The 21,845-nt window shown below is 49.3% G+C and overlaps 9 protein-coding genes across 9 annotated transcripts; 7 read left to right on the forward strand and 2 right to left on the reverse strand.

Moving 5' to 3' along the window:
* Positions 1-127: 127 nt before the first annotated feature.
* N7455_004163 (uncharacterized protein) lies at positions 128-2,454 on the forward strand (the record flags this gene model as incomplete). Its single annotated transcript, XM_040960979.2, has 6 exons — positions 128-909; positions 968-1,194; positions 1,246-1,376; positions 1,430-1,676; positions 1,733-2,242; positions 2,324-2,454. The coding sequence occupies 6 exons, from the start codon at positions 128-130 to the stop codon at positions 2,452-2,454; spliced, it is 2,028 nt and encodes a 675-aa protein (XP_040808572.2).
* A 172-nt stretch (positions 2,455-2,626) lies between these two features.
* N7455_004164 (uncharacterized protein) lies at positions 2,627-2,977 on the forward strand (the record flags this gene model as incomplete). Its single annotated transcript, XM_065604699.1, has 2 exons — positions 2,627-2,633; positions 2,766-2,977. The coding sequence occupies 2 exons, from the start codon at positions 2,627-2,629 to the stop codon at positions 2,975-2,977; spliced, it is 219 nt and encodes a 72-aa protein (XP_065461599.1).
* A 75-nt stretch (positions 2,978-3,052) lies between these two features.
* On the forward strand, positions 3,053-5,705 carry N7455_004165 (uncharacterized protein; the record flags this gene model as incomplete). The annotated part of the gene is made up of 2 exons (XM_040960964.2): positions 3,053-3,220; positions 3,582-5,705. 2 exons carry the CDS (start codon positions 3,053-3,055, stop codon positions 5,703-5,705), a joined length of 2,292 nt encoding a protein of 763 aa, XP_040808575.2.
* Positions 5,706-6,181: 476 nt separating this feature from the next.
* N7455_004166 (protein-lysine N-methyltransferase) lies at positions 6,182-7,516 on the reverse strand (the record flags this gene model as incomplete). Its single annotated transcript, XM_040960995.2, has 4 exons — positions 6,182-6,303; positions 6,368-6,503; positions 6,554-7,108; positions 7,280-7,516. Coding segments are annotated over 4 exons (1,050 nt in total), but the record flags the coding sequence as incomplete, so codon positions are not given.
* Positions 7,517-7,798: 282 nt separating this feature from the next.
* On the forward strand, positions 7,799-8,505 carry N7455_004167 (40S ribosomal protein eS24; the record flags this gene model as incomplete). The annotated part of the gene is made up of 3 exons (XM_040960956.2): positions 7,799-7,875; positions 8,082-8,329; positions 8,429-8,505. 3 exons carry the CDS (start codon positions 7,799-7,801, stop codon positions 8,503-8,505), a joined length of 402 nt encoding a protein of 133 aa, XP_040808573.2.
* A 3,030-nt stretch (positions 8,506-11,535) lies between these two features.
* On the reverse strand, positions 11,536-12,988 carry N7455_004168 (uncharacterized protein; the record flags this gene model as incomplete). Its single annotated transcript, XM_040960993.2, has 3 exons — positions 11,536-12,678; positions 12,746-12,853; positions 12,905-12,988. The coding sequence occupies 3 exons, from the start codon at positions 12,986-12,988 to the stop codon at positions 11,536-11,538; spliced, it is 1,335 nt and encodes a 444-aa protein (XP_040808560.2).
* Positions 12,989-15,872: 2,884 nt separating this feature from the next.
* Positions 15,873-17,405, forward strand: N7455_004169 (PPIL4 family peptidylprolyl isomerase; the record flags this gene model as incomplete). The annotated part of the gene is made up of 4 exons (XM_040960978.2): positions 15,873-15,952; positions 16,025-16,725; positions 16,777-16,973; positions 17,028-17,405. 4 exons carry the CDS (start codon positions 15,873-15,875, stop codon positions 17,403-17,405), a joined length of 1,356 nt encoding a protein of 451 aa, XP_040808580.1.
* Positions 17,406-17,712: 307 nt separating this feature from the next.
* Positions 17,713-19,640, forward strand: N7455_004170 (UDP-N-acetylglucosamine diphosphorylase). The gene is made up of 3 exons (XM_040960948.2): positions 17,713-18,568; positions 18,636-19,370; positions 19,424-19,640. Exons 1-3 carry the CDS (start codon positions 17,852-17,854, stop codon positions 19,493-19,495), a joined length of 1,524 nt encoding a protein of 507 aa, XP_040808581.2. The 5' UTR covers positions 17,713-17,851; the 3' UTR covers positions 19,496-19,640.
* A 725-nt stretch (positions 19,641-20,365) lies between these two features.
* Positions 20,366-21,431, forward strand: gisB (putative zinc knuckle nucleic acid binding protein; the record flags this gene model as incomplete). The annotated part of the gene is made up of 6 exons (XM_040960971.2): positions 20,366-20,420; positions 20,476-20,511; positions 20,581-20,592; positions 20,650-20,691; positions 20,747-20,865; positions 20,934-21,431. 6 exons carry the CDS (start codon positions 20,366-20,368, stop codon positions 21,429-21,431), a joined length of 762 nt encoding a protein of 253 aa, XP_040808604.2.
* Between the last annotated feature and the right edge of the window lie 414 nt (positions 21,432-21,845).

Raw genomic sequence — 21,845 nt, forward strand, 5'->3', positions numbered from 1 at the left:
GTCAAACGAAATCAACGAAATCAGAAGTGTGGACCCCCCCCCAAAAAGCCAGAAGCGAACAAACAGGAACGCAGAAAACGGTGGCCTTGATTTCGTGGCATCATTTGGGGGGCGACCCGCGAACATCATGGCCGATGCTCCTTTCCCCCCATCCGGTGGAGCTCGAGCTCCAACCTCATACCCCAACATCTCCTCCATCCCACGCCGTTCTTCCTACGCCTCAGTAGTATCTGGCAACCCATTTCCCCCAATCTCTAGTTCCTTCTCACATCTCCTTAACGACTCCCACCCAATCTTCTACCCCCCGTCCGACAGCCGAGTCCACCGGGCTCCGTTCGGCGTGGATGCCGCAGACATGCACATGAACTCCGCCTGGAGAAACACAGGTTCAACAGAGTCACTTCCTCCCTGGTCTCGCAAATATGCCGGCTTTCTACGCTCGGCCGAGTTTCCGCACGGCCTAGGCCTCACCGATGCCCCGGCCTCCCTCATCCCATCCTACCTCCGCAACTCCCGCTACATCGCCCGTCTCGAGACTGCTCACCGCGCTAAGATCGCTACCCAACAGCGAGACCCCTCATCCGCAACATCCAATCCTCCCCTATCCGCCTCATCCAGCAATGTCCACTTGCCCCGCATCGCCCCGTCGCACCGCGGCATGACATATGAGATCATAGAGAAAGAACCGCCCGCCCCGGCCGATCCCCTCATGCCGCTGCCCAGTCAGTGGAGTTCTGTAGACAAGTTTTCCGGCCTGGAATTGTCGAACGAGAACTTCGATGTGCGCTACACTGGTCCTATGCACAAGCATGACCATGAAGCCGCTGCCTTGCGCGCGGATCACCCTATGCCGCCGCAGTGCGGGATCTATTACTTTGAAGTGAAGATTGAGTCAAAGCCGAAGGAAGGGTATGTGAATTAGCTAGTTGGTGGATATTGATTGTTAATGCTAAATGTTCTTTTCTAGCATGATCGGTATCGGTTTTTCTAGCCCCAAGGCGTCCGTCGAGAGGCTGCCCGGTTGGGAGACCGAATCCTGGGCTTACCATGGTGATGACGGAAAGTCATTCTTTGGTGAGAGTCAAGGACAAGGTCGAGCATATGGACCGACTTTTGGTGCTGGCGATACAGTCGGATGTGGTGTCAATTTCTCTACCGGGTCTGCATTCTTCACTAAGAACGGTGTCTTCTTGGGTAGGTTTTTATATTGATTATAACGCGGATATTTTAGGCTAACTTTGACAGGAAATGCGTTTCACGATCTGCGCAGTACGAACCTTTTCCCGTCTGTCGGAATGAAGAAACTACCGCCAGTACATCTCAAAACGAACTTTGGACAGGAACCTTTCGTTTTTGATATCGATGGCATGGTCAAGGTATGTGCTGTCTGCATTATACACTCGGAAGCTGTCAAGCTAATTCCTACCAGCAAGAGAGATTCAATGTTCTATCAGAGATTAACGAAACATCCACGGCTGGTCTGCAGCCGCCGTTGGACGAGTCGACACTTTTGCAAGAGTTAGTCGCGCAGTTCCTAGCCCATGACGGTTACGTAGACACAGCCCGTGCATTCGCACAAGAGGTGGCCACCGAAACACTGGCCCTGCAGAACGGCCGCAACGAGCCACTGAAGAAATACGAGGTCGAGGAAGACCGCGAAGCCATCAACCGGAACAGTAAGTCTATAGCTCTACATTCCTCCCAGCGCCAAGCCCCCACTCACAGCCCATAGAAATCCGCTCCGCAATCCTAGACGGCGACATCGACAAGGCCCTCAAGCATACCAAGGCCTACTATTCCAACGTCCTAGAAGACCACCCGCAAATCCACTTCAAACTGCGCTGCCGCAAATTCCTCGAAATGATGCGACGATCCAACGAACTCTCCGCAGCATCCGCCGCGAAGCGCCGGGGCTCGACATCCAACTCGCACGAGCACGCCGTCTTCGATCAGGAGATGGAGCTCGACGACGGGGATGGCGATAGCTGGGCTGCGGACGGCATGGACACCGAAGAGCCTGAGGTTGTGGCGCAGTTCAACCAGCTCCTTACGGAGGCAGTACAGTATGGTCAGCAGCTGCGTGCTGATTACCCCACTGATGAGAATGGTGGTGATAAGAAGCTGCTGGATGATATCTTCTCATTGGTGGCTTATCCTGATCCGAAGAGGTCTGTGCATGGCCATTACCTCGATGCCGAGGGGCGGGTGGCTGTAGCTGAGGAGTTGAACTCGGCTATTCTTGGTATGTTGCTTGGTCTATTTATTCTGCTTCTTTGTTTATGTTCCTACTTGCAAGAAACAACGCTAACACAGCACTGTATAGTCTCATTGGGCAAATCATCTGCTGCAGCACTGGAAAGGTTATACCAGCAAACTGAAGTGTTGGTTAACGAGATCAGTGAAGACGGCGGCGCTGGGGCGTTTATTAATATTCGGGATGATATTCTGCTTTGATTGGCGCTGGTTAGGTTCTTTTCGTTTCTTCACTAATGTTTCTTTCTCGTGAAGGGAGCTACCGATCTCAGATGTTTCGTGTTGATTTACTTCTACTTTCATGACTCTCTATTTCTTTTTGCCCGGGTTTTGTTCTTTTTGTCAAATTAATTCTACGTATCTCTTAGCCAGAATGATGAGTCCGCTGGGATTACTTTTTTGAATGTTCATGAGTGACTTGTTCTCATTTTTTTTGTCCGTTTAATTTAACTTGAATTTATCTTCACTTTCCCTTTAAGAGCCTCCTAGCTTATTATAATAACACTTTTGAGCTCCTTACCTCAGTACTACATATGTAGTAGCATTGTTGTATCTAATTATTTGTGACGTCAACTTCATTCCTATACCTAGAGGCGGTGAAACACAGCAATATCAAAGCGGTAAGGCCTCCCGAGGTCGTGAACACCTGGAGGCTTATCTCATCCAAGCTGAATTCGGAGATCTCCGCTTTCTCAAATCAAATGGAGTCTGTGAGAGTCTGTGATACCTCGAAGCTGCAAGGTTCTCTGATGATCAGGTCTCTGCACACACTCAGCTCCCCCAAGGGGCCACATTCTTAATGGATCCTCCACATAGCGCTGAGATCCTCAGCATCCCTACCCATTCCAGCGGTTCCACCACCCTACGCTGCTGCTGTGGCCGCAATGATTGTGCTTTACTAGAGCATAACAATGTAGCTCTCGAGGGCTTGGAGAAGGATCTAGAGACTGCTGCTAGGCTGGGTCAGGTACGTATCTTGTTCAAATATAGCTGCCCAAAATGATGTGCTGTCGGTTGGGTATGACAAGACGCCAAACTGTTTTTGGGCTGGCTGAGCCATGCATGTTTGTTTGATATATCAATTTATCATTCCTCACAGACCACTTTGTATCTAATTACTTTTTTTACTTTTGCCCTTTCATTTATACCACTCGGCTTGCACATTCTGCATACCTTGTGCAGACTCCACATCCTTCGAAAGATGGCCTCCCTCAGATCACGATCTCCCATTCTCTCGCACTGTGTTGGCGTCCGTCATGGCTACCTTTCATGATTATACTGCTCAGGCAGCATGCGTTGAGGCATCATCACTGACTTTTGCCCTACAGGCCTTGCTCCATCGTCATGAAAGTTATATGGCCGAAGCGGAAGAGGACCGGCATCGATTGGTCGACAGCATTGACGATCTAGAGCGTGAGAAGCAACAAGCTCAAGCGGAAAATGCGCGCATCATCGAAGAGAATCGCAATTTATTGGAGCAACTTGACAATTTGAATCAAGCGGTCGCCGAGTCTGACAACCATGTCAAGTCCCTAACTAGAACTCTGGAGAACACCGAATCTGAGTTGCGAAGATTGACAGCAGCTGCAACGCGTGCCGCAGAACTCGAGGCGCAACTAGCTCTTATGGAGACAGAGCAGTCTAAGCTCCAAGAGAGCCTTGTGTCAGTACAAGAAGACGAGAAATCCGCCGTCCAACGGTGGAAACAAGCAGAAACTATCCTGCGAGACCTTCATGATCAAGTCGACCGCATTGAGAAAGAGGCGCGCGAGGAGAGGGATCGACATACTGACCTCGTCCAACGCATGGAGCGCAAGAGAGCTGTGGAGCGCGAGCTGGACAATGCAGCGGGGCGTCTTAAAGGTGCCGCCGCCGCCTCCGAACTCAACCGCAACGCCGGTGGTACAAACGTGGTCTCTCGTTTCGTCAAGGACATATTGCAAGACAACGCCAATCTGCAGGTCGGGATCATGGAGCTACGTGACATGCTTCAAAGCTCGAACGAAGAAGTACAGAATCTACGGGAACAGGTTATCTCTCATCAGCCGCTGGCCGGCGTCGATGAGGAGGACAATACACAGCCAAGGCGTTCGACCACGCTGAGCGAGGAGCTACGAGCGAAGGAAGAACGACGCGTATCTCAGGAATTACATATTCATCATCATTTCCACACACCAAGTCCAGCTGCAACTACGAAGAAGGAGAAAGGCACGCTCAACCGTCGCGTGAAGAAACGCCGCCCCACTTTGGGAAGCCCGGTAGTAATGCACTCTGCGGCACGGGCGCAATCGCCTCGAAGAGCCCTTCATCGCTCCCAGTCATCTGGATCCTCTATGTCAACTATTCTGTCGCAGACCTCTGTATCCATCCCACCCCATTCATCCTCCCGCCGCTGGTCCTCACAATCGCATGCTCCAGACTCGCTGGCAAGCTCTCCTCGGTCCGCGTTCCGGACGTCATCGATATTTGATCGTGTTGAGCGTGGCGCGGAGTACTCTGAGCCTACCAGCCCTGAAAGTACCGTGTTTTCTTCGCCTTTGATGCAGGCACGGAACCTGAAGGGTCTTGATATACCATTCCGGCCAATGGGTGGATTTGATCACCACGATGCACCCGACGAGCTATCCGCATATGAAGATGATCTCTACATCCGCCAAGACTTCTCGAACATGGGCGATAATGCCACGAGAGAGCCAGCTATCCCAGAAGAATCCGAACCATCGCCATCAGTAGCATACTTTCCGCCCATGGGTGAGTCACTGGCGACCACCGACGACATTTTTACCATGCATGTACAGCCTTCCTCCTTGCGCAGATCTTCTTCTCATGATAGCTTGCTCTCCGTCTCCGTTGCTGGAATGGACATCCATACACCCACTAGTCGCCACAAGCGAATGGGAGACTGGCATCCCGGCATGCGGATTCCTCGACGGATCTTGTCACCCAGTGTCGAACTCCTATCAACACCCCCTGTGATTTCAGCCCCGGCCATCACAGCCGATCGTGCAGCGAGCTCGGAGCACACATCCCAATCATTGCTTGCTTCCATGGCTGCCGGAAACCCCACCAAGTCCGATACAGCCTCTATAGTATCCACAGACAGCACTAGCACCGGCTCAACCTCAACCCTCGGGCCTCGCAAAGCTACGACCCTAGGTCGCCGCATGGGAGGCTGGGTCCTAGGCCGCTGGGGCGTGGCACCTGTCTCGGCTGACAGTGATTCGCAAGATCCGACAAACTCACCAACCACGTCTGTGGCATCCTCACCTTCTACCTCTACATCTATGCCCAAAGCGGTTGACCCGCTAGCTCTCCGCTTCAGATATCCAGGCGTGAACCAGAAGGGTCCGATAATGGGCCTGCGGCCTCCACCTCCTGCTCCGATCTCAATTCATGCTGAAAGCATAGACGAAAACCTGTTGCGCGAGAGTCTGGCTGAAGAGAATCACTAGATTCCCCGCAACTTAAATACCTGCAAATTCATTGTTCTTTAGCGCCGCTACACTCGTTTTAATCTTGCACTTATTATCTCTTTATTTTTACTTTTGCATCCTGCTATCACGGTTTTGTTGCATTTCTTGGATTCCTGGTTCGGAATGGCGCGAGTTGCGATGATACCCATGCTTTCATCTTTGATTTCCTAACCTGTCTAGATGATACGATGTACACTTCTTTGGTCCTTTCACAATGTATGTTTTAGACAGGATCATCTGTCTTGGACTTGACTTCATTGAGTACCTCAATACCATTGGAGTTTTACCCGTCAAAAAGATCGAGTTGAACAATTTTGCATAGAGTTCCCTTGGGGCTAGTTATATACAGTAGCAACAAGATTTATGCAATCACTAACTTTTGCATCATTTGCATGATATCACATTCTCTATTCATACTCATTACCTCGTGATGTAAACGCAGTTCGAATGGCTGCTTATTTCGTCCGCGAAACCCGATACGTCCGGATTGGAATGCTGGCCGAATGGAAGAAACCTGTCTGGTCTTCTGATGGTGTTGATTCGAACGGGAGGGTTTCAACAGCGAATGAGTTGGTTTCTGTGAATGTTTAGCGCTGCATAAGCCATGGTCATCAACGTTGTATATAGAATTCAAGACTCACCACAGGCATTCAAGAACGTGCGGAAAGTATCCTCATTGCGCAGAGTCGCAGCAATGATGAATTCTTTAATATGGTAGTTCTCGAAAAGATCCCGCACAGTAGACAGGAGTAAGGGAACAAGATCGGTATCATAGATCTAGGCATGTAAGCATGAAACCCAAGTAAACAGTCCATAAAAACACCTACCAGATCAGCACCGAGAGCAACATCAAACCTCAGCCCAGTTCCCTCCTCATCCTCATCAGAACCCAACCCAGCAAGATCCCCCTCCCTCACCAATGGAGTCCCCCACTCCCAAACAGCAGGATAAATAGGAATAGACTCGCGCCCATTCAAATTATGCCTGACACAATCACGAATATTATCAATAAGCGCGGGCTCACGATCAGTAACAACAACAGAGCGCACACCAAGATAGCGCGCACAAACAAGCGACAAGAAGCCCGTTCCAGCACCCAATTCGATAACGCGCTTACCGCGCACAAGAGCCTCGCCCGCTTCAGACGCCAGGAACGAACCGAAGTGCAGAGCAGCCTCCCATGTTCTATTCCCGGTGGTTCCACCGGAAAGGATCAGGCCGCGGGATTCAGAGATCGTCACAGTGCGCTCTGGGCAGGTTCCTGCACTGGATTTTGGTGCTGTGTACTTGACTAAGGACAGCTGCTGCGCTTGTTGCAGCGCTGAGGGTTTCGGCTGGGAGACTAGTGTGCTCCAGCTTTCCATGAGATCGTCGTTGATCTCCTGTGTTCATTAGAGGGAAGAGGTTAGATAGGTGGAACATCAAGGAATATAAAAAGGTTTTGCATTGGTGTGAGGTGGATGTACATGGGATAGAAAAGGAAAAGATAGGAAGTTTAAAATGGAAAATGCAAGATGCAAAACAAAAGGATTTAAACAGGTGGGTAAGCATACATCCTCCTCGGGGTTGGTAATTGATTCTTCGATGCGCGAGAGAATCTGTTTCAGCACTCGGCTTCGGTAGCTGTCTGGTGGGATAGGAAAGACTGCATTTTCGTTGAACATGCGCTCGTACAAGGCTGCTTGCACGGCTGGTTGGATCAGCACAGGGCCTGGTGGGAGGGCCAAGTTCTGTAGCTCGACCAGCTGGAAATATTGCGCTGCTAATTTATCAATAGAGTCGGTCATGGTTGCTAAATGCACATAGTAATGAATTTGATATCCCAAGAGATCAATGCGGCAGATATCATTGGAGCCCGGGCGAAAAAAGTGGATGAGTCAGAAATGAGATAAGCAAGGGCTGATCAACACCTTTCCGCCTTAGGCAGAATATTCCTTAGTCATTATAGCCTGAGGCAGATAGCCTATTTAGGCTAGCGTCTACCCTAGCCGAGCCCACACCACACGAAAATTGAAAGTTCGACATCCTCAGAGACCCCGTCGACACTTCCTCCATCCAACGCACACACCAAAATGGCCGACTCTCCCGTCACTCTGCGGACTCGCAAGTTCATCCGCAACCCTCTGCTTGCCCGCAAGCAGATGGTCGTGTAAGAACCCCCCTGATTTTCCCCCTCGTTTTGGATCTGTGTGTGGGAAATGCATCGCAGGCGCGCAACATGGAATCGACAACCACCCAGCACAAAAAAAGAAAGAGAAATGGGAATACAATCGGAACTCGCAATACGCACACACACAGAAACAAGCATCGAAAACCCAGAAAACACCGATCTGACATCTTTTCGCGAATATCTAGGGACGTCCTCCACCCCAACCGCCCTAACGTCTCCAAGGACGAGCTCCGTGAGAAGCTGGCCGACCTGTACAAGTCCAACAAGGACCAGGTCTCCGTCTTCGGTTTCCGCACACAGTACGGTGGTGGTAAGAGCACCGGCTTCGCTCTGGTCTACGACTCCGCCGAGGCCCTCAAGAAGTTCGAGCCCCACTACCGTCTCGTCCGTATCGGTGCCGCCAGCAAGATCGAGAAGGCTTCCCGCCAGCAGCGTATGTTTTTCTTCCTCTTCGTCTTTTGCGATTGATAATCGCAAAAGACATGATGTTATAATATCCTTTTTTTTTGCTAACCCCTTTCTCTCCCTACAGGCAAGCAACGGAAGAACCGCTCCAAGAAGTTCCGCGGTATCGCCAAGGTCAAGGGCCCCAAGAAGAACAAGGATTAAACGCCTCATCTGTAACTATTCGCACGATTCAACATGGACCGATGATGCGGCATGGCGCGATGGAAAAGATAATGGCGGTGACGGCTTTGGCTCTGGAGTTTCCCACCTGGTTATGGCTCGTCTGGACCCAGGTGCGGTCGGTCGTGTGTGGGGGGAGTGGTTTATCTTCCTTTTCAGCGAACATCAGACTAAAATCCAAAATGATGCCCGTTGATTGGTGAAGATCGTGGACGGATACTCTTTTTTCTTCCTGTGCTTGTTGGAGCTGGTGATTCCCGAGAGAAAAAAAAAGACCTGGCGATCCCCATGGAAATTTACAAACAGGGCGTCAGTGTTGTGGTTCTTTGTGTGTATGTTTTTTTTTGGGGAGGGGATCATCAGTCTTCGTGAAGACGGCCGGGGTTATGAGAATCCGGGCTTCGGCTGTTTGCCCGGGATGAAATTACATTTTACTTGTTTCTCTTCACTCGGTCTGGCGGTCTTGTAGCTGTACTTGTACTTGTACGTCTTGTACACTTGTACGGGGCCATGGATCCTCTGGTGTAGTTGGATCTGCAGACTGTAGCCTCCAGACCCTCTGCGGCGTAGTCTAGGCTCAGTCTATATAAAGCCATGTCCCCATGCCCCTCCATGTTCTATACTTCAATGCGGGGTGTGGTGTCTACGGGCGGAATTTCCTTGACTATAAGTATATCTTATAAGCGTTTATACTCCTATGAGTCAAATGCGGGCGTTTATAATATCTCGATATACAAAGTAATTATATGTGAACCAATTGGGGTGGTAGGGCATGGGCAAGGGAATGTCTATTAAAAAAAACACTAACCGCCGTGGTGTGAGCGATTGGTCCTCGTTTTTCAGAAAACACAATTTTGGTAGGCGCAAGCATGCTAATCAAGTTTCTTTTTCATCTCCGCAATAAAATTTCGGAAAATATTCCGTCAATGCATTAGGTTACATAGGCACTTGAAGGTTATTGTCCAAGGCGTTAAAGCCCTAATTTAGGGCCATTGAAGACTCATACTAACTTGCTGAATGTTGCAGCTGATCATTGCCAGAGCAATCCAACACTTGTGATTAATTGTGATATTTTTGAAATAATGGAACTATTTCATCTAGTTATATAGAGTAAGCAAAATATGTACATATGTATGTAGTGTCTGGCTACATATACAACAACGATCTAAATCCCACTACAGCCACCCCAGCTGAAAGCCAACCAGTCACTCCATCCGACTTCTTTCTTAAAAAGAATATTAAAAAGAATATTAAAAAGAGAATAAACCAGTAAGGAAAATGCAGGAACCAACTTCTCAAGCCAAACTATCAAATCTAGCATAACAAGCCCTCGAACGGAACCCAACCGGGAGTGGCTATGTAAGTATATCCCTCGGGGGTGGATCGCTTGTACGATGGGCGTAGATTACACAACCTAGAACAAATTCCCTATCCCACAATATTCCCCATTAAACCCCCATTTCCCATATGAAAATAGTACATTTCAATTCCACGTAGAATTGTTCAAGTTAGGATACTGGTCGTCTGACTAAAGGCGTAGATACATATCTACTACCGTAGGATTTTCGGCAGGACCCGAACACGTCCATGTCAGGGTTGTATACGGCATTGCCGGTTGGATCATTGTATCACTGCATCCTGGTTCAGGGCGGGAGTCAGGAGTTCGCCGATGTACAGATTTGTGTGCTACTTTCTGGTTAATTAGGAAGGATCCTGGTGCTGGTCCTGGGGTGCAGGGCACATGGTTATAGGTGTGGAAGACGATGGGTATTAGCCAATGACGATAAATGATGCTGTGAAACGAGAAACTCAGCCAGAGTCGACAAACATGCCAATCAACTGGCCAGGACAACGTCACCATCAATTGAAACTGAGGCAGGGGAGAGAGCAGGGAGAGATGGAAGTGAGAGAAGTGAGAGATGGAAGTGAGAGATGGAAGATGGAGAGTGCACTCCATGCAGTCATTATGTTATTTCTTATGTACGGGTTTGGGGATTTGGGGTTTTTACGGGCTACAGGAATGGGCTGGTTCCGCACTCCTTACAATTAGCATCTACCTGTATACTCTGGGAGAGATCCCGCTCGGCGTTTGGCTTCGAGTTCTTGCTTCAGTTGGATGAAGCGCCTGCATAGTCATACGCAACTAGTTAGACTGCAACAGGTTAATTGAACTTTGATTGATTGATTGATTGAGGGCACATGGTGAGCCCTAGTTTGTGCTTTTTATTATTGGAGTTGATGGAAGATACATGGGGATGTGGTAGTTAACTAGGTTTTATTTGGTGTTAGATGGAGATATAGATACTCGAGTATAGACAGATAGAGAAGATAAAAGACATTACTTTCAAGACATTACTTTCAGATGTGCCATACAAGGCAAATAAGAAACACCCTCCACGCTTTGAAGAATGACTAGAACACACAAGACTAGAATTAACACGTTCCCCGAGTCAAGACACGGATATCACATATCACAGACCGGAGAGTTCCTCGTAGTAGCAATATAAAATAAGACATTCCACAAGATTAAACACACATGGCATGAAAAAAAAAAGAAGCATATTTTTGAAACAGACATAGAACCACAGATATAAATCACTGCATAAAGCCACTCTGGGGTATTAGGGAGTAATCTTGGACGGGTGTGACAGGATGGACACCTCAAGTCCCTCCGATGGATATTTTTTTCTCTTTTGGATGAACATAAGCAGACAGAAAAAGACGACAGAACGAACAATAAATCAAAACAGAACAGAATAAACAGCAAAAGACCAAATCGACATACAGAATAAACAGAGAGCAAACATAAGAAAGACATTAAATGGGCAGAACAAAGGCAGACATAAACGGCCTTGATATGGGTATCTCTTTTGTGTATCTTGTGCGAAAGAAAGAAACCAAGCAAGAGACCAACCAGGAAAAGAAGAGAACAGCAAAGACCAAAGAATTCGTCAGGGTAGGTATACACCTCGCGTTCGGTATAACGAGACCAAAAGACATATTGAAGTCAACTCAATACGCCCCCTGATGACCCAACGGTGAAATAGGAGACCGATGAAGGTCAACCGACCGTCCATAATCCGACAAGCCATCAGCCAAAAAACCATACGGCAGCCCAACCGCCGAGTCCGCATGTCGAACACGCGTATAGGGCAAGCCATTAACAAGCGTCGGTGCCGAGCAACGCACATCACCCTCGACAACGCCCCTCGACTTTCTGTGCTCACTGCGTGCATACCCATACACATCAGGAGCACAATCAGAAGTCAGCGTGAGCAGACGCTGTCCAGCATTGCTATCGCGAGAAAAATTGCGTCCTGATGTGTTGTAATCGCCCACGAGAGTGTTCTCTATCGTGTCTAGGGCTGGGTAAGGTGGGTTTGCAACGGAGGTGGCCATGGATGAGGATGTGGCTGCGGGGAGTGGGGAGGGATCTTCTGTTGTGGACATGGGGATATATCCGAAGACGAGGTCTGGTGTTCCATCGTCTGAGTCGGTTGACTTGATGCGTGCTGGGGCTGGGGGGCTGTTGTTGTAAAGACCGTTGCTTGTGACGGTGGGCATGGGCACTGCCCGCCCATCTGGGCCGGTTGCGTACCGCGAGTTCCAACCCTTTGGGTCAGCGGCTAGGGTCATGCCCGAGAGGCCGTCTGGGAGGGTGGAGAGGTTGATGTTTTGCTGGGGCTGGCTTCGACAGGTTGGGGGTGTTGGGAGGGTGCGGGCTACAGCGTCTGTGTAGGCTGTCATTGCTCCTGTTGACTGGGGCATTTCAGTTGACATGGCTTGGCCTGGGAGGACGAAGCCGTACGCATGGTTCATGTTGGTGCTTTGTTCTTCGAAGAACTCGCCGTTGGGTCTGCCGTTGAGATCCCAGGCCCGGTTGCCCCATGCGGTGCCATAGTCGAGCATTGCTCCCTGAGAGTTGGACAGCATGTACCCTGGTGATGCCTGGCCGTGGTAGCCTGACTGGTCGTCATAGGAGTGGTCCATGCCGACATGTCGTGAGAAGTTGGACTGGACGTCCAGTTCATATTCTTCTCGCTGGTATGGAGCTCGCATTTGAGGGGAGCCCATGAGGATTGACCTTCCCTGGCCCTTGTTTGCATAGAGCCTAGCTGCTTCTCTAGCAGCGTCTTCGGGGGCCAAAGAGTTGACCTGAGGAGCAAAAAGAAACTAGGTTAGTGTGACTCTTTCACTGTGGATATTGTGGACTCGGACTTACTCGGATGTATTGGCATTCAGTAGCTCCAACACTACGGCAGCTGGAGCAAGCCAGACCGGTGTTGAGATCACCGTTACACTTGATTTTTCTCTTCCGGCATCGATTGCACTGGGGGAGGTTAGAAATCGCCGGGTGATCTAGATCGAGAGAGTAACTTACTGCGACTAGGGCTCGCTTCCTCTGTTTCCGTGGCTTCTCATCCCGCTCTACAACAAGACTGCGCTCCTGTTTGGCCACACGCATGGATCGAGCCATAGAAATGGTTGAGTTATGCCGGGCTTGGTCTAGTCCAGAAAGACTGTCGTATGTGTGATCCATGATATTGGCAAAGAACAATAACCCGTCTCACTGTTTAGCAAAGTAAAGAACCTTGGAATACCCAAAAGAAAAGTTCAGAGTGAATGCCTATAAGTCAATGCTGAGAAGAAAGTGGAAAGTAGAAAGTGAAAGAGATGTCTCTGGGAAATAGGGCTAGATTTAAGCCATGTTTTGGTAACAATCGGTGTGATTGATTGCCTTCCCTTTTTTATAATATATAGACATGAAGCGATATTTTTGCCCCCCTGCCTTTTTTTTTTTCTATATATTTTATTATTATTATTCTATCGATGCTGTCTGTGTGTTGAGATCCAAGAGAAGAAGACATACACAGTACATAGGCCAAAAGTACCCTGGACCTGGTTTCTTTTTATTTTTTTATTTCTTTTTATTTTCTATTTCCTATTTATCTTATTTATCTTATTATTTTATTACCAGTGTTTCGTATTTCTATTCTATTATTCTATTTCCAAATGATATGCAGACTTCCGCCCAGATTTCCCCCAGTTGGCCCTAGTTAGCCCCAGTTGCCCCCAGATAGAAACAGAAAACTGTCCCCCCGGCGTTTTAAGAAGAGGTTTCACAAGGTAACGTCACACGGACATGACCTGATAGCCATGACGAGAACCAGGCAGAGAGGGCTCCGGTAGGTAGTGTTTCAGCCAATTTGAAGGCGTCTTTTTCTTTCTTTTTTATGTCTAGAAGAGGAAGCAGTAAAGTCAAGAACTTGGTGTATCTCAGGATATTCAAAGAGATAGAGAAAATAAAACGGGCAACTGCCGAGCTACTGTTTGCAGATACCTGACGATCCGCGGGGGAGTCTGTCCCGATGTCCGTAAATGTTTGCTCGATAGTTTTGGTATTGCTGCAGGTTAAAATAGTCCGAACTTCCTCGGTTGTCGAGGTCTGGAACATGGGTTATCTTGCAAACGCACGGTCTTTCAGAAGAGAAAATAATAATAATAATATAAGAAAAAGGGAGGAAGACAACCAAACGCCTGTCTCAGGATGCTTCAAATGTCTCAATAGAGAAAGAGAAGAGAAAAAAAAAAAAGAAAAGAAAAAAGAAAATATAGCAAAATATCTCTCATGACACCTGTCACTTTGACAAGCGCACGAGTTAGCTTCCCCGAGCCAAGCACGCTCTATAAAAATCCAGGGATCAACGATCTAAAAGGCTGATCATCGACATGGGGGGTCGATCCCAGTGTTCTTTAGCGCTTCCGGTACGCAGCTAGATCGAAATGGAAGAGGGAAAAAAAAAAGCAAATCAAGTCCATAAAATGAGGAAGGGATATAGTACTTACCCAAGTACATGGACTCTGATATCCATCAGATCTTGATCACGATCGACGCTAAAGGCTAAAGGGGGGGAATCTAAAAAGTGCCGACTGGGATGCATGAACTTCTGGGATACTTACAAGGTTCACACTTTGCTACCTGGAGCTAATGTGAAGAGTGGGTTTCACGTTACAGTAGGACATGGGGCAGAGAATTAAGAAGGGGTTCTCCAGTATTAGTATAGTAAACCCTCATTCTAACTCACCTCAAGACATCCAGTGTCAGGACACGAGAGACAGAAAAAATCAAAACAGTGGGGAAGGCAATCAAAGTTGGGGTTTCAAAATACAAATCTAGACCCTCATGGAGTCTCTAGCAAGTATTTAGACAAGTGTCCGGCAGTTCAAGGTTTGACGATGCACGACATCCGGGGGGGGGAAGTGGGAATTACGATTCTAGAGTCAGGAGAAAGCCCTTGGCTATGCCAGCTGACTCTGAGTTGACTCGCCAGGAACACATGTTGGGATTGAGACTGGCTTTTGTTGCAGACGATACGGTGGAGGCAACCCCTGGCTGACCGGAGTTTTGCTCCCTAGAATCGAGAAGGCGAGAGAAGTCTAGGCAAGAGGCTCATTCAGGATTGATCATATCCCATCCCACGTGTGTGGCTCTTTTCCAGGAAGTTAGTCTGTGATGATGATTATACCCGTTGGATCCTGCTGCAGGAGGCCGCCCGTTTCCCCTTCCCAACGTTTCTGTTGTGGAACAGCTCACGGGGGAAGTTGGTACTGTCCTAGGAAGGAAAAAAAAAAAAGAGAAAAAAAGGAGGACTGTGTACCTCCCATGGAGGCTGCGAGACACCATGATCTCAGTGGAGAAAGAAAGAGAAAACGAAACAGTACAACAGGGTGGCTTGGTCTCTCTCCCAGGATTTGGCATCCAGTAAACAATCAGCCACTGTCGAATTTCTGCCAAGAGATGCTTCTTTTGGCTGGGCCTGCTGCTGCATGAGGGATATAAGCACACAAACAGTTCAAACTTGGAATCCCAGGGTCGATCAAGGCCCTTAATAAGATCCGCTGCACGTCGATCTCAAAAGCGTAAGGTTATGTTCATTATGTCCAACGGGGACATTCGGAAGATATGCAGCTTGATTGACAAGCACCGTTGCACAAGTCTCCCGGGTCGATCATCCGGAGAGCCCTAGAGCTGTTACGCAGCAAGTACCCATTCGTGGAAAAACTTTGTAAAAATAAGGGAGAAAAGAAGAAGAAAAAAGAAAAAACGAAAAAGAAACACAGAGGCTCAGTTCCCGGCGGTTGGGGGATCCCCGCGGGCGGTGATTGGTCAAAGCTCCATCTTCTTGCATTTCACATTTCCCGGACTTTCACTTTCTCTGTGTCTCTGTCTCTCTGTCGCTGGTCTGTCTCTACCTCTCTCTTTTATTTCTTATTACCAAATTAGTGTTTGCCTTTCAAGGTTGTCAACCAAGCGCCTAATTCGGTATCTCGCGCCCGATTCCCCCGCCATGAGCGCGCTTTTAGAGACCTCCCTAGGCGATATTGTAATTGACCTGTTGGTCGATGATGCACCCAAGGCGTGTGACAAGTGAGTGGCTCCGTTCCTTGGCTTTCCCAGTCTGCTGAAACCTGAAACTAAGCTCATTTGGTGTGCTTTTAGCTTCTTGAAGCTATGCAAGCTCAAGTACTACAATTTCTCGCCCATCCACAGCGTCCAAAAGAACTTCACCTTCCAGACCGGCGACCCGCTCGGTCCTGACGCACCCGAGAGCGATGGAGGTTCTTCAGTCTGGGGTCTGCTGGACGGACCGTCGAAACGAACTTTTCCGCTCCAGGTATCGCGCAAGTTGAAACACTTAGAACGCGGCACGGTGAGCATGGCCACGGTACCGTCCAAGAACGATCCCGACCAACGGATAGCCGCCAGTCAATTCATCATTACACTCGGAGACAATCTGGATTATTTAGATGGCAAGGCCGTGATTTTCGGCCAGGTCGTCGAGGGCTTCGATGTCCTGGAGAAAATCAATGAATCCTTTATTGACGACCGAGGTCGACCGTTGAAAGATATTCGCATTCGTCACACTACTGTCCTTGACGATCCCTTCGATGACCCGCCGAATCTGGTTGAACCACCTGAAAGCCCGGTGCCCTCCAAAGCCCAATTGGCCACGGTCAGGATCGCGGACGATGAGGACTTGGATGATGATATGGATGAAGAGGCTATGGACAAGCTGCGTCGCGAGCGTGAGGCTCGCGCACAAGCCTTGACATTGGAAATGGTGGGAGATCTGCCGTTCGCCGATGTCAAGCCACCAGAGAATATTCTTTTTGTTTGCAAGCTTAATCCGGTCACACAAGGTTTGTCGCATTCCCCTACGGACCCCGTGAGATTGTGCTAACCCATGTTAGATGAGGATCTGAATCTTATTTTCAGCCGCTTTGGAACAATCTTATCTTGCGAAGTTATTCGGGACAAGCGCACCGGGGACAGTCTACAATATGCGTTCATTGAATTCGAGGAACAGAAGGACTGTGAACAGGCCTATTTCAAGATGCAGGGTGTCTTGATCGATGACCACCGGATACATGTGGATTTCTCACAGAGTGTAAGAACCCCTCATCACCACTATTGCCTAGACCAATATGCTAATACATCCCAGGTATCCAAATTATCCGAAAGCTGGCGCAACTCCACTGTCACCAAGCGCCGAGAGAGAGGTGGATTTGGTGGTGTTGCAGACCTTGAAGCGAAACGCCAGTACCGAGAGTTGGATGATGCGCCTGTCGATGAGGATGATGCTAGATATCGGATGATGTTTGACAAGAACAAGAATAGGGGCGCTCCAGCTCCACCCCGCGAGGCTCCACGGGAAGCTCCGTCAGATCGCACTCGTGTTCGTCGAGATCGAGGGAGTCGAAGCCCCCGCCGGGATGGACGGGATCGGTACCGTCGTCGATCCTATAGTCGGAGTCCACAACGGGATTCAAGAGATTCACGGAGAGGACGAGGCCGGTACAATGATCGTGACCGACGATAGTATTCAAATATCCCCTATTCGATGTCAAATAAATAGTACAACATCCTCTGAACATAGTATTTATCCACTTGACTTCGCCCCTTACCGTAGCAACAAGCCAAGGCCCCGCTTTGACTAGTGGGATACCACTGGGCAGTGGGCAGGTCTCACTCGGCGCTCGCTAGCCACTTTCTTGTATGGACAACTCGCTATTATTCGCCTTTGCAGATCCCTAAAAATAAACCGGAGTCCACTAAGTTCGTAATAGTCTGGGATATATTAGCCAACTGGAGCACATGTACCGTGTGGCGTGGACTTTTTAAGGTGTAACTTGAAGTACTTAATCAGCTTGGAGCTTCACCCCACGTTTTTTTTATTTTTATTTACTTTTCCCCTTCCTCTTCTTCCTTCTCCTTTCTCCCAAATTATCTCTCTTGATTTTCTCTCTCCCAAAAAAATATTCCAAAATGGCAAGCGCAATCAAAGATGCTGTCTCCAATGTTCTTGGAAAGATCCAGGGCACCGCCACTCCAGAGGTTCCCCGTGAACCCTCAGTGGAGGAGTTCCAAGCACTACAAAAGAAATACACAGATGCTGGACAAGGGCATGTCTTCGCCTTCGTCGAGGAATTGACCACCGTCGAGAAGTCACAGCTCTTCCACCAGCTGTCCAACTTTGACCCCACTCGGATCAACGAGCTGGCCGACAAGTCCGTCAACCCTCCTCCCGCCGAGCAGGGGGCCGTGACCCTCGAGCCCCTCCCTGAAGTCGCCTCCGCCTCCATCCTCGACTCCGACCCCTCAGATATTCAGAAATGGTACGAAGCTGGCCTGAAGGAGGTGGCGGCGAACAAGGTGGCCGTGGTCTTGATGGCTGGTGGACAGGGTACCCGGCTCGGCAGCTCTGCCCCCAAGGGCTGCTTCGACATTGGTCTGTTGAGTGAGAAGTCGCTATTCCAATTGCAGGCTCAGCGTATTCTCAAGCTGCAGTCTCTCATCGGTGGTCAGAACGTGGTCATCCCCTGGTACATCATGACCAGTGGACCTACACGCAAACCCACCGAGGAGTTCTTTGAGAAGAACAACTACTTCGGTCTCGACAAGAGCAATGTTATGATCTTCGAGCAGGGTGTTCTGCCTTGTATCTCCAATGACGGCAAGATTCTGCTCGAGACCAAGGGCAAGGTATGTGTAGTATACGGGCGTAGCTCAAAAACCATGTAGGGAGAGATTTGTTGACCCTGAATTATAGGTCGCCGTGGCCCCTGATGGAAACGGTGGCATCTACCAGGCCCTCGTGGTCTCCGGTGTGCGCGAGGACATGCGCCGCCGTGGCATCGAGCACATCCACCTCTACGGAGTGGACAACTGCCTTGTCAAGGTCGCCGACCCAGTCTTCATTGGCTTTGCTGCCTCCAAGAACGTCGACATCGCTACCAAGGTGGTGCGCAAGCGCAATGCCACTGAGTCCGTCGGCCTGATCTTGTTGAAGAACGGCAAGCCCGATGTGGTCGAGTACTCTGAGATTGACAAGGAGACTGCCGAGGCCAAGGACCCCAAGCAGCCCGACGTCCTCAAGTACCGTGCCGCCAACATCGTCAATCACTACTACTCCTTCCGGTTCCTCGAGTCGATCGAGAACTGGGCTCACCAGCTGCCCCACCACGTGGCGCACAAGAAGATTGCCTGTGTCGATACCGAGACTGGTAACCTTGTCAAGCCCGAGAAGCCTAACGGCATCAAGCTGGAGCAGTTCGTCTTTGACGTGTTCCCCATGACCCCGCTGGAGAAGTTTGCTACCCTCGAGGTGCACCGTCACGACGAGTTCTCTCCTTTGAAGAACGCCCGGGGCACTGGTGAGGACGACCCTGATACCAGCCGTGCGGACATCATGGCCCAAGGTCAACGGTGGGTTGAGGCTGCTGGTGGTATTGTTATTACCGATGGCGAGGCCGTTGGTGTTGAAGTTTCTCCTCTGATCAGCTACGTATGTGTCTTTCCTCTTTTCTCTCATCTTGACTCAACTAACATGCATTACAGGGCGGTGAAAACCTGGAATTCCTCAAGGGACGGGAAATTAAGGCACCGGCCATCCTGGAGCGGGAAGAGTAGATTAGGATGTAACCAGTCGGATCTCACGGAGATCTGGAACGAAGAAATGAATTGCATTGCACTTTTTGGGGAGAATGGATCTGTAGGAATGTAGGGGTTAAGGTATTTATTCCCTAACATTCAATATAGAAAATATATAGCATACTACCTATATTCCTACCTTGTTATATGGTCGAGTTATACAACATATACAACATAGAAATAGTAAATAAACGCCTTACGCAATACGGAAAAGCCCGGGAGCTAAAGCCGTTTGACGAGTTTGTTCTTTTTCCACTTTTCCTCTCTTCTTTGTGTCCATTCTCTTAATTAAAAAAGCAGTTGGAGTTGAGGTTATTGAAGTTGTTGAGAGAGTGTGAGTGAATTCTATTTCTTTTAATTCTTTGTTCTTTGTTTTTGCTTTTTTTTCTTCTTTCTTTTCTGTGTGGTTCCCTTGTCCCACTTTTTATCGAGTGGGCTGTCAGAAACGTGCCTCATTTTCTCCAAGGGTTCTCAAAAAAAAAAGCTGACCAAAGAGGGTACTATAGATTTTGACAAGGATTTGAGAAGAGTTACTGTGAGGGTGAGTGAGATATGGCGTTTCGCGTTTCGCCGTTCAAGCTCGTGCTCTCCCCCGCCGATCTACGTCTTCCCCTCTTTCGCTCGAAATTTTTGAGCGCAAATTCGATTGTGCTCAACTCGGAATACGTCGGATACAATACACAATGGAATTGAAGTCAAAACATTTGAGCAAAACCAGACGACGTATGTTCATTACACATTTCGACAATTCCGGCAATGGAGGGGAAGACGCTGCTTATCGACGGAGCTATAACGAAACCATATAAACCCGGCACCGGGCTGACTTGCGATGGATAGAATACCGCCAGAATGATGTTGTCTCGTCGCGCATGCTACAAGTGTGGCACTATTGGCCACTATGCTGGTTAGTATAGCTTCGAAGCTTGCTATATCTGGGGGTCAAACTAATTCCTCGGTAGAGGTCTGCTCTTCCACTGAGCGTCTCTGCTACAACTGTACGTGAAGATCTCCCCGAGAGGTCATACTCTTTTACTTAACTGAGTGCTAATTTATCTCTTTCATAGGCAAGCAGCCCGGTATGTTCGATCACGAGTCATAGTACCCCAAAACAGGCTTCTAAGTTATTCATATAGGCCACGAGTCGAGCGCCTGCCCTCTGCCCCGTACCACCGAGAGTAAGCGATCACTCTATATCCACTCCCGCCATTCCAGCTTGCTAACACCATCCAGCCAAGCAGTGCTACAACTGCCAGGGTCTCGGTCACGTCCAGGCTGATTGCCCCACCCTGCGCCTGAACGGCGGTGCCAACAGCCGCTGCTACAACTGCAGCCAGCCCGGCCACCTTGCCGTACGTTTCCGATCCCCGAGTCCAGGTCTCGAACCTTTGGACCAGACCAGTTACTAACTCCACTTCAGCGCAACTGCACCAACCCCGCTGCTCCCGGAGCCGGTGCTCCCCCTACCGGCCCCGCCGCTGGCCGCGGTGCCGGTGGTGCTCGCGGTGGTTTCCAGGGTGGATTCCGTGGTGGATTCAGCGGTTACCCCCGTGCCGCAACCTGCTACAAGTGCGGTGGTCCCAACCACTTCGCCCGTGACTGCCAGGCTCAGGCCATGAAGTGCTACGCCTGCGGCAAGCTCGGCCACATCTCGCGTGACTGCACCGCTCCTAACGGTGGTCCCCTCAGCTCCGCCGGTAAGGTCTGCTACAAGTGTGCCCAGGCTGGCCACATCTCCCGCGACTGCCCTACCAACGAGGGTGCCGCTGCTCCTGTTGCTGCCGTTGAGACTGCCCCCGTTGCCGCCGCCGCCGCCACCACCCCCGTTGTCGCTGCTTCCCCTGCTGTCGTCGCTGTTGAGACTCCCACTGAGGCTAACACTGTCCCTGCTGCGGCTCCTACTACTACCGTCGCTTAAATGTGTTCGGCCCTGTCTCTCCACTATGCATCTGCAATTGGAGAAATGCCTGGAGTTCCTTTTCTTCCTTGATTCCGTATTACGGTCACTTTCCCTACACCCCGATCGATCCTTTCCCTCCGCCATTTCTTCCTTTGCATATATTTAAATCACGACCTCTATTTTGGGGAGGGTCTGGTTCTGGACCTTAAAAACAACAGCTTTTGATTTCCCCCTTTTCACCCTTTTGGAACTTGTTCTTTTTTTTTACTTATTTTTTTTTATCACCCTATCATGTATACGACGAACAAACAGAAAAAGTTCTTTTTGGTTTTGTTTTTCGCGATGTCCTCGACTTGACTTTTTTTTTCAAGTCTTATGAATTGGCGTCTGTTGTCTATTCTCATGGATTATCTTTCTTGGTTTTCGATCGAC

The sequence above is a fragment of the Penicillium solitum genome (assembly GCF_028829755.1).
Source record: "Penicillium solitum strain IBT 25940 chromosome Unknown utg000003l_segment0_segment0, whole genome shotgun sequence".
Lineage (NCBI taxonomy): Eukaryota > Fungi > Ascomycota > Eurotiomycetes > Eurotiales > Aspergillaceae > Penicillium > Penicillium solitum.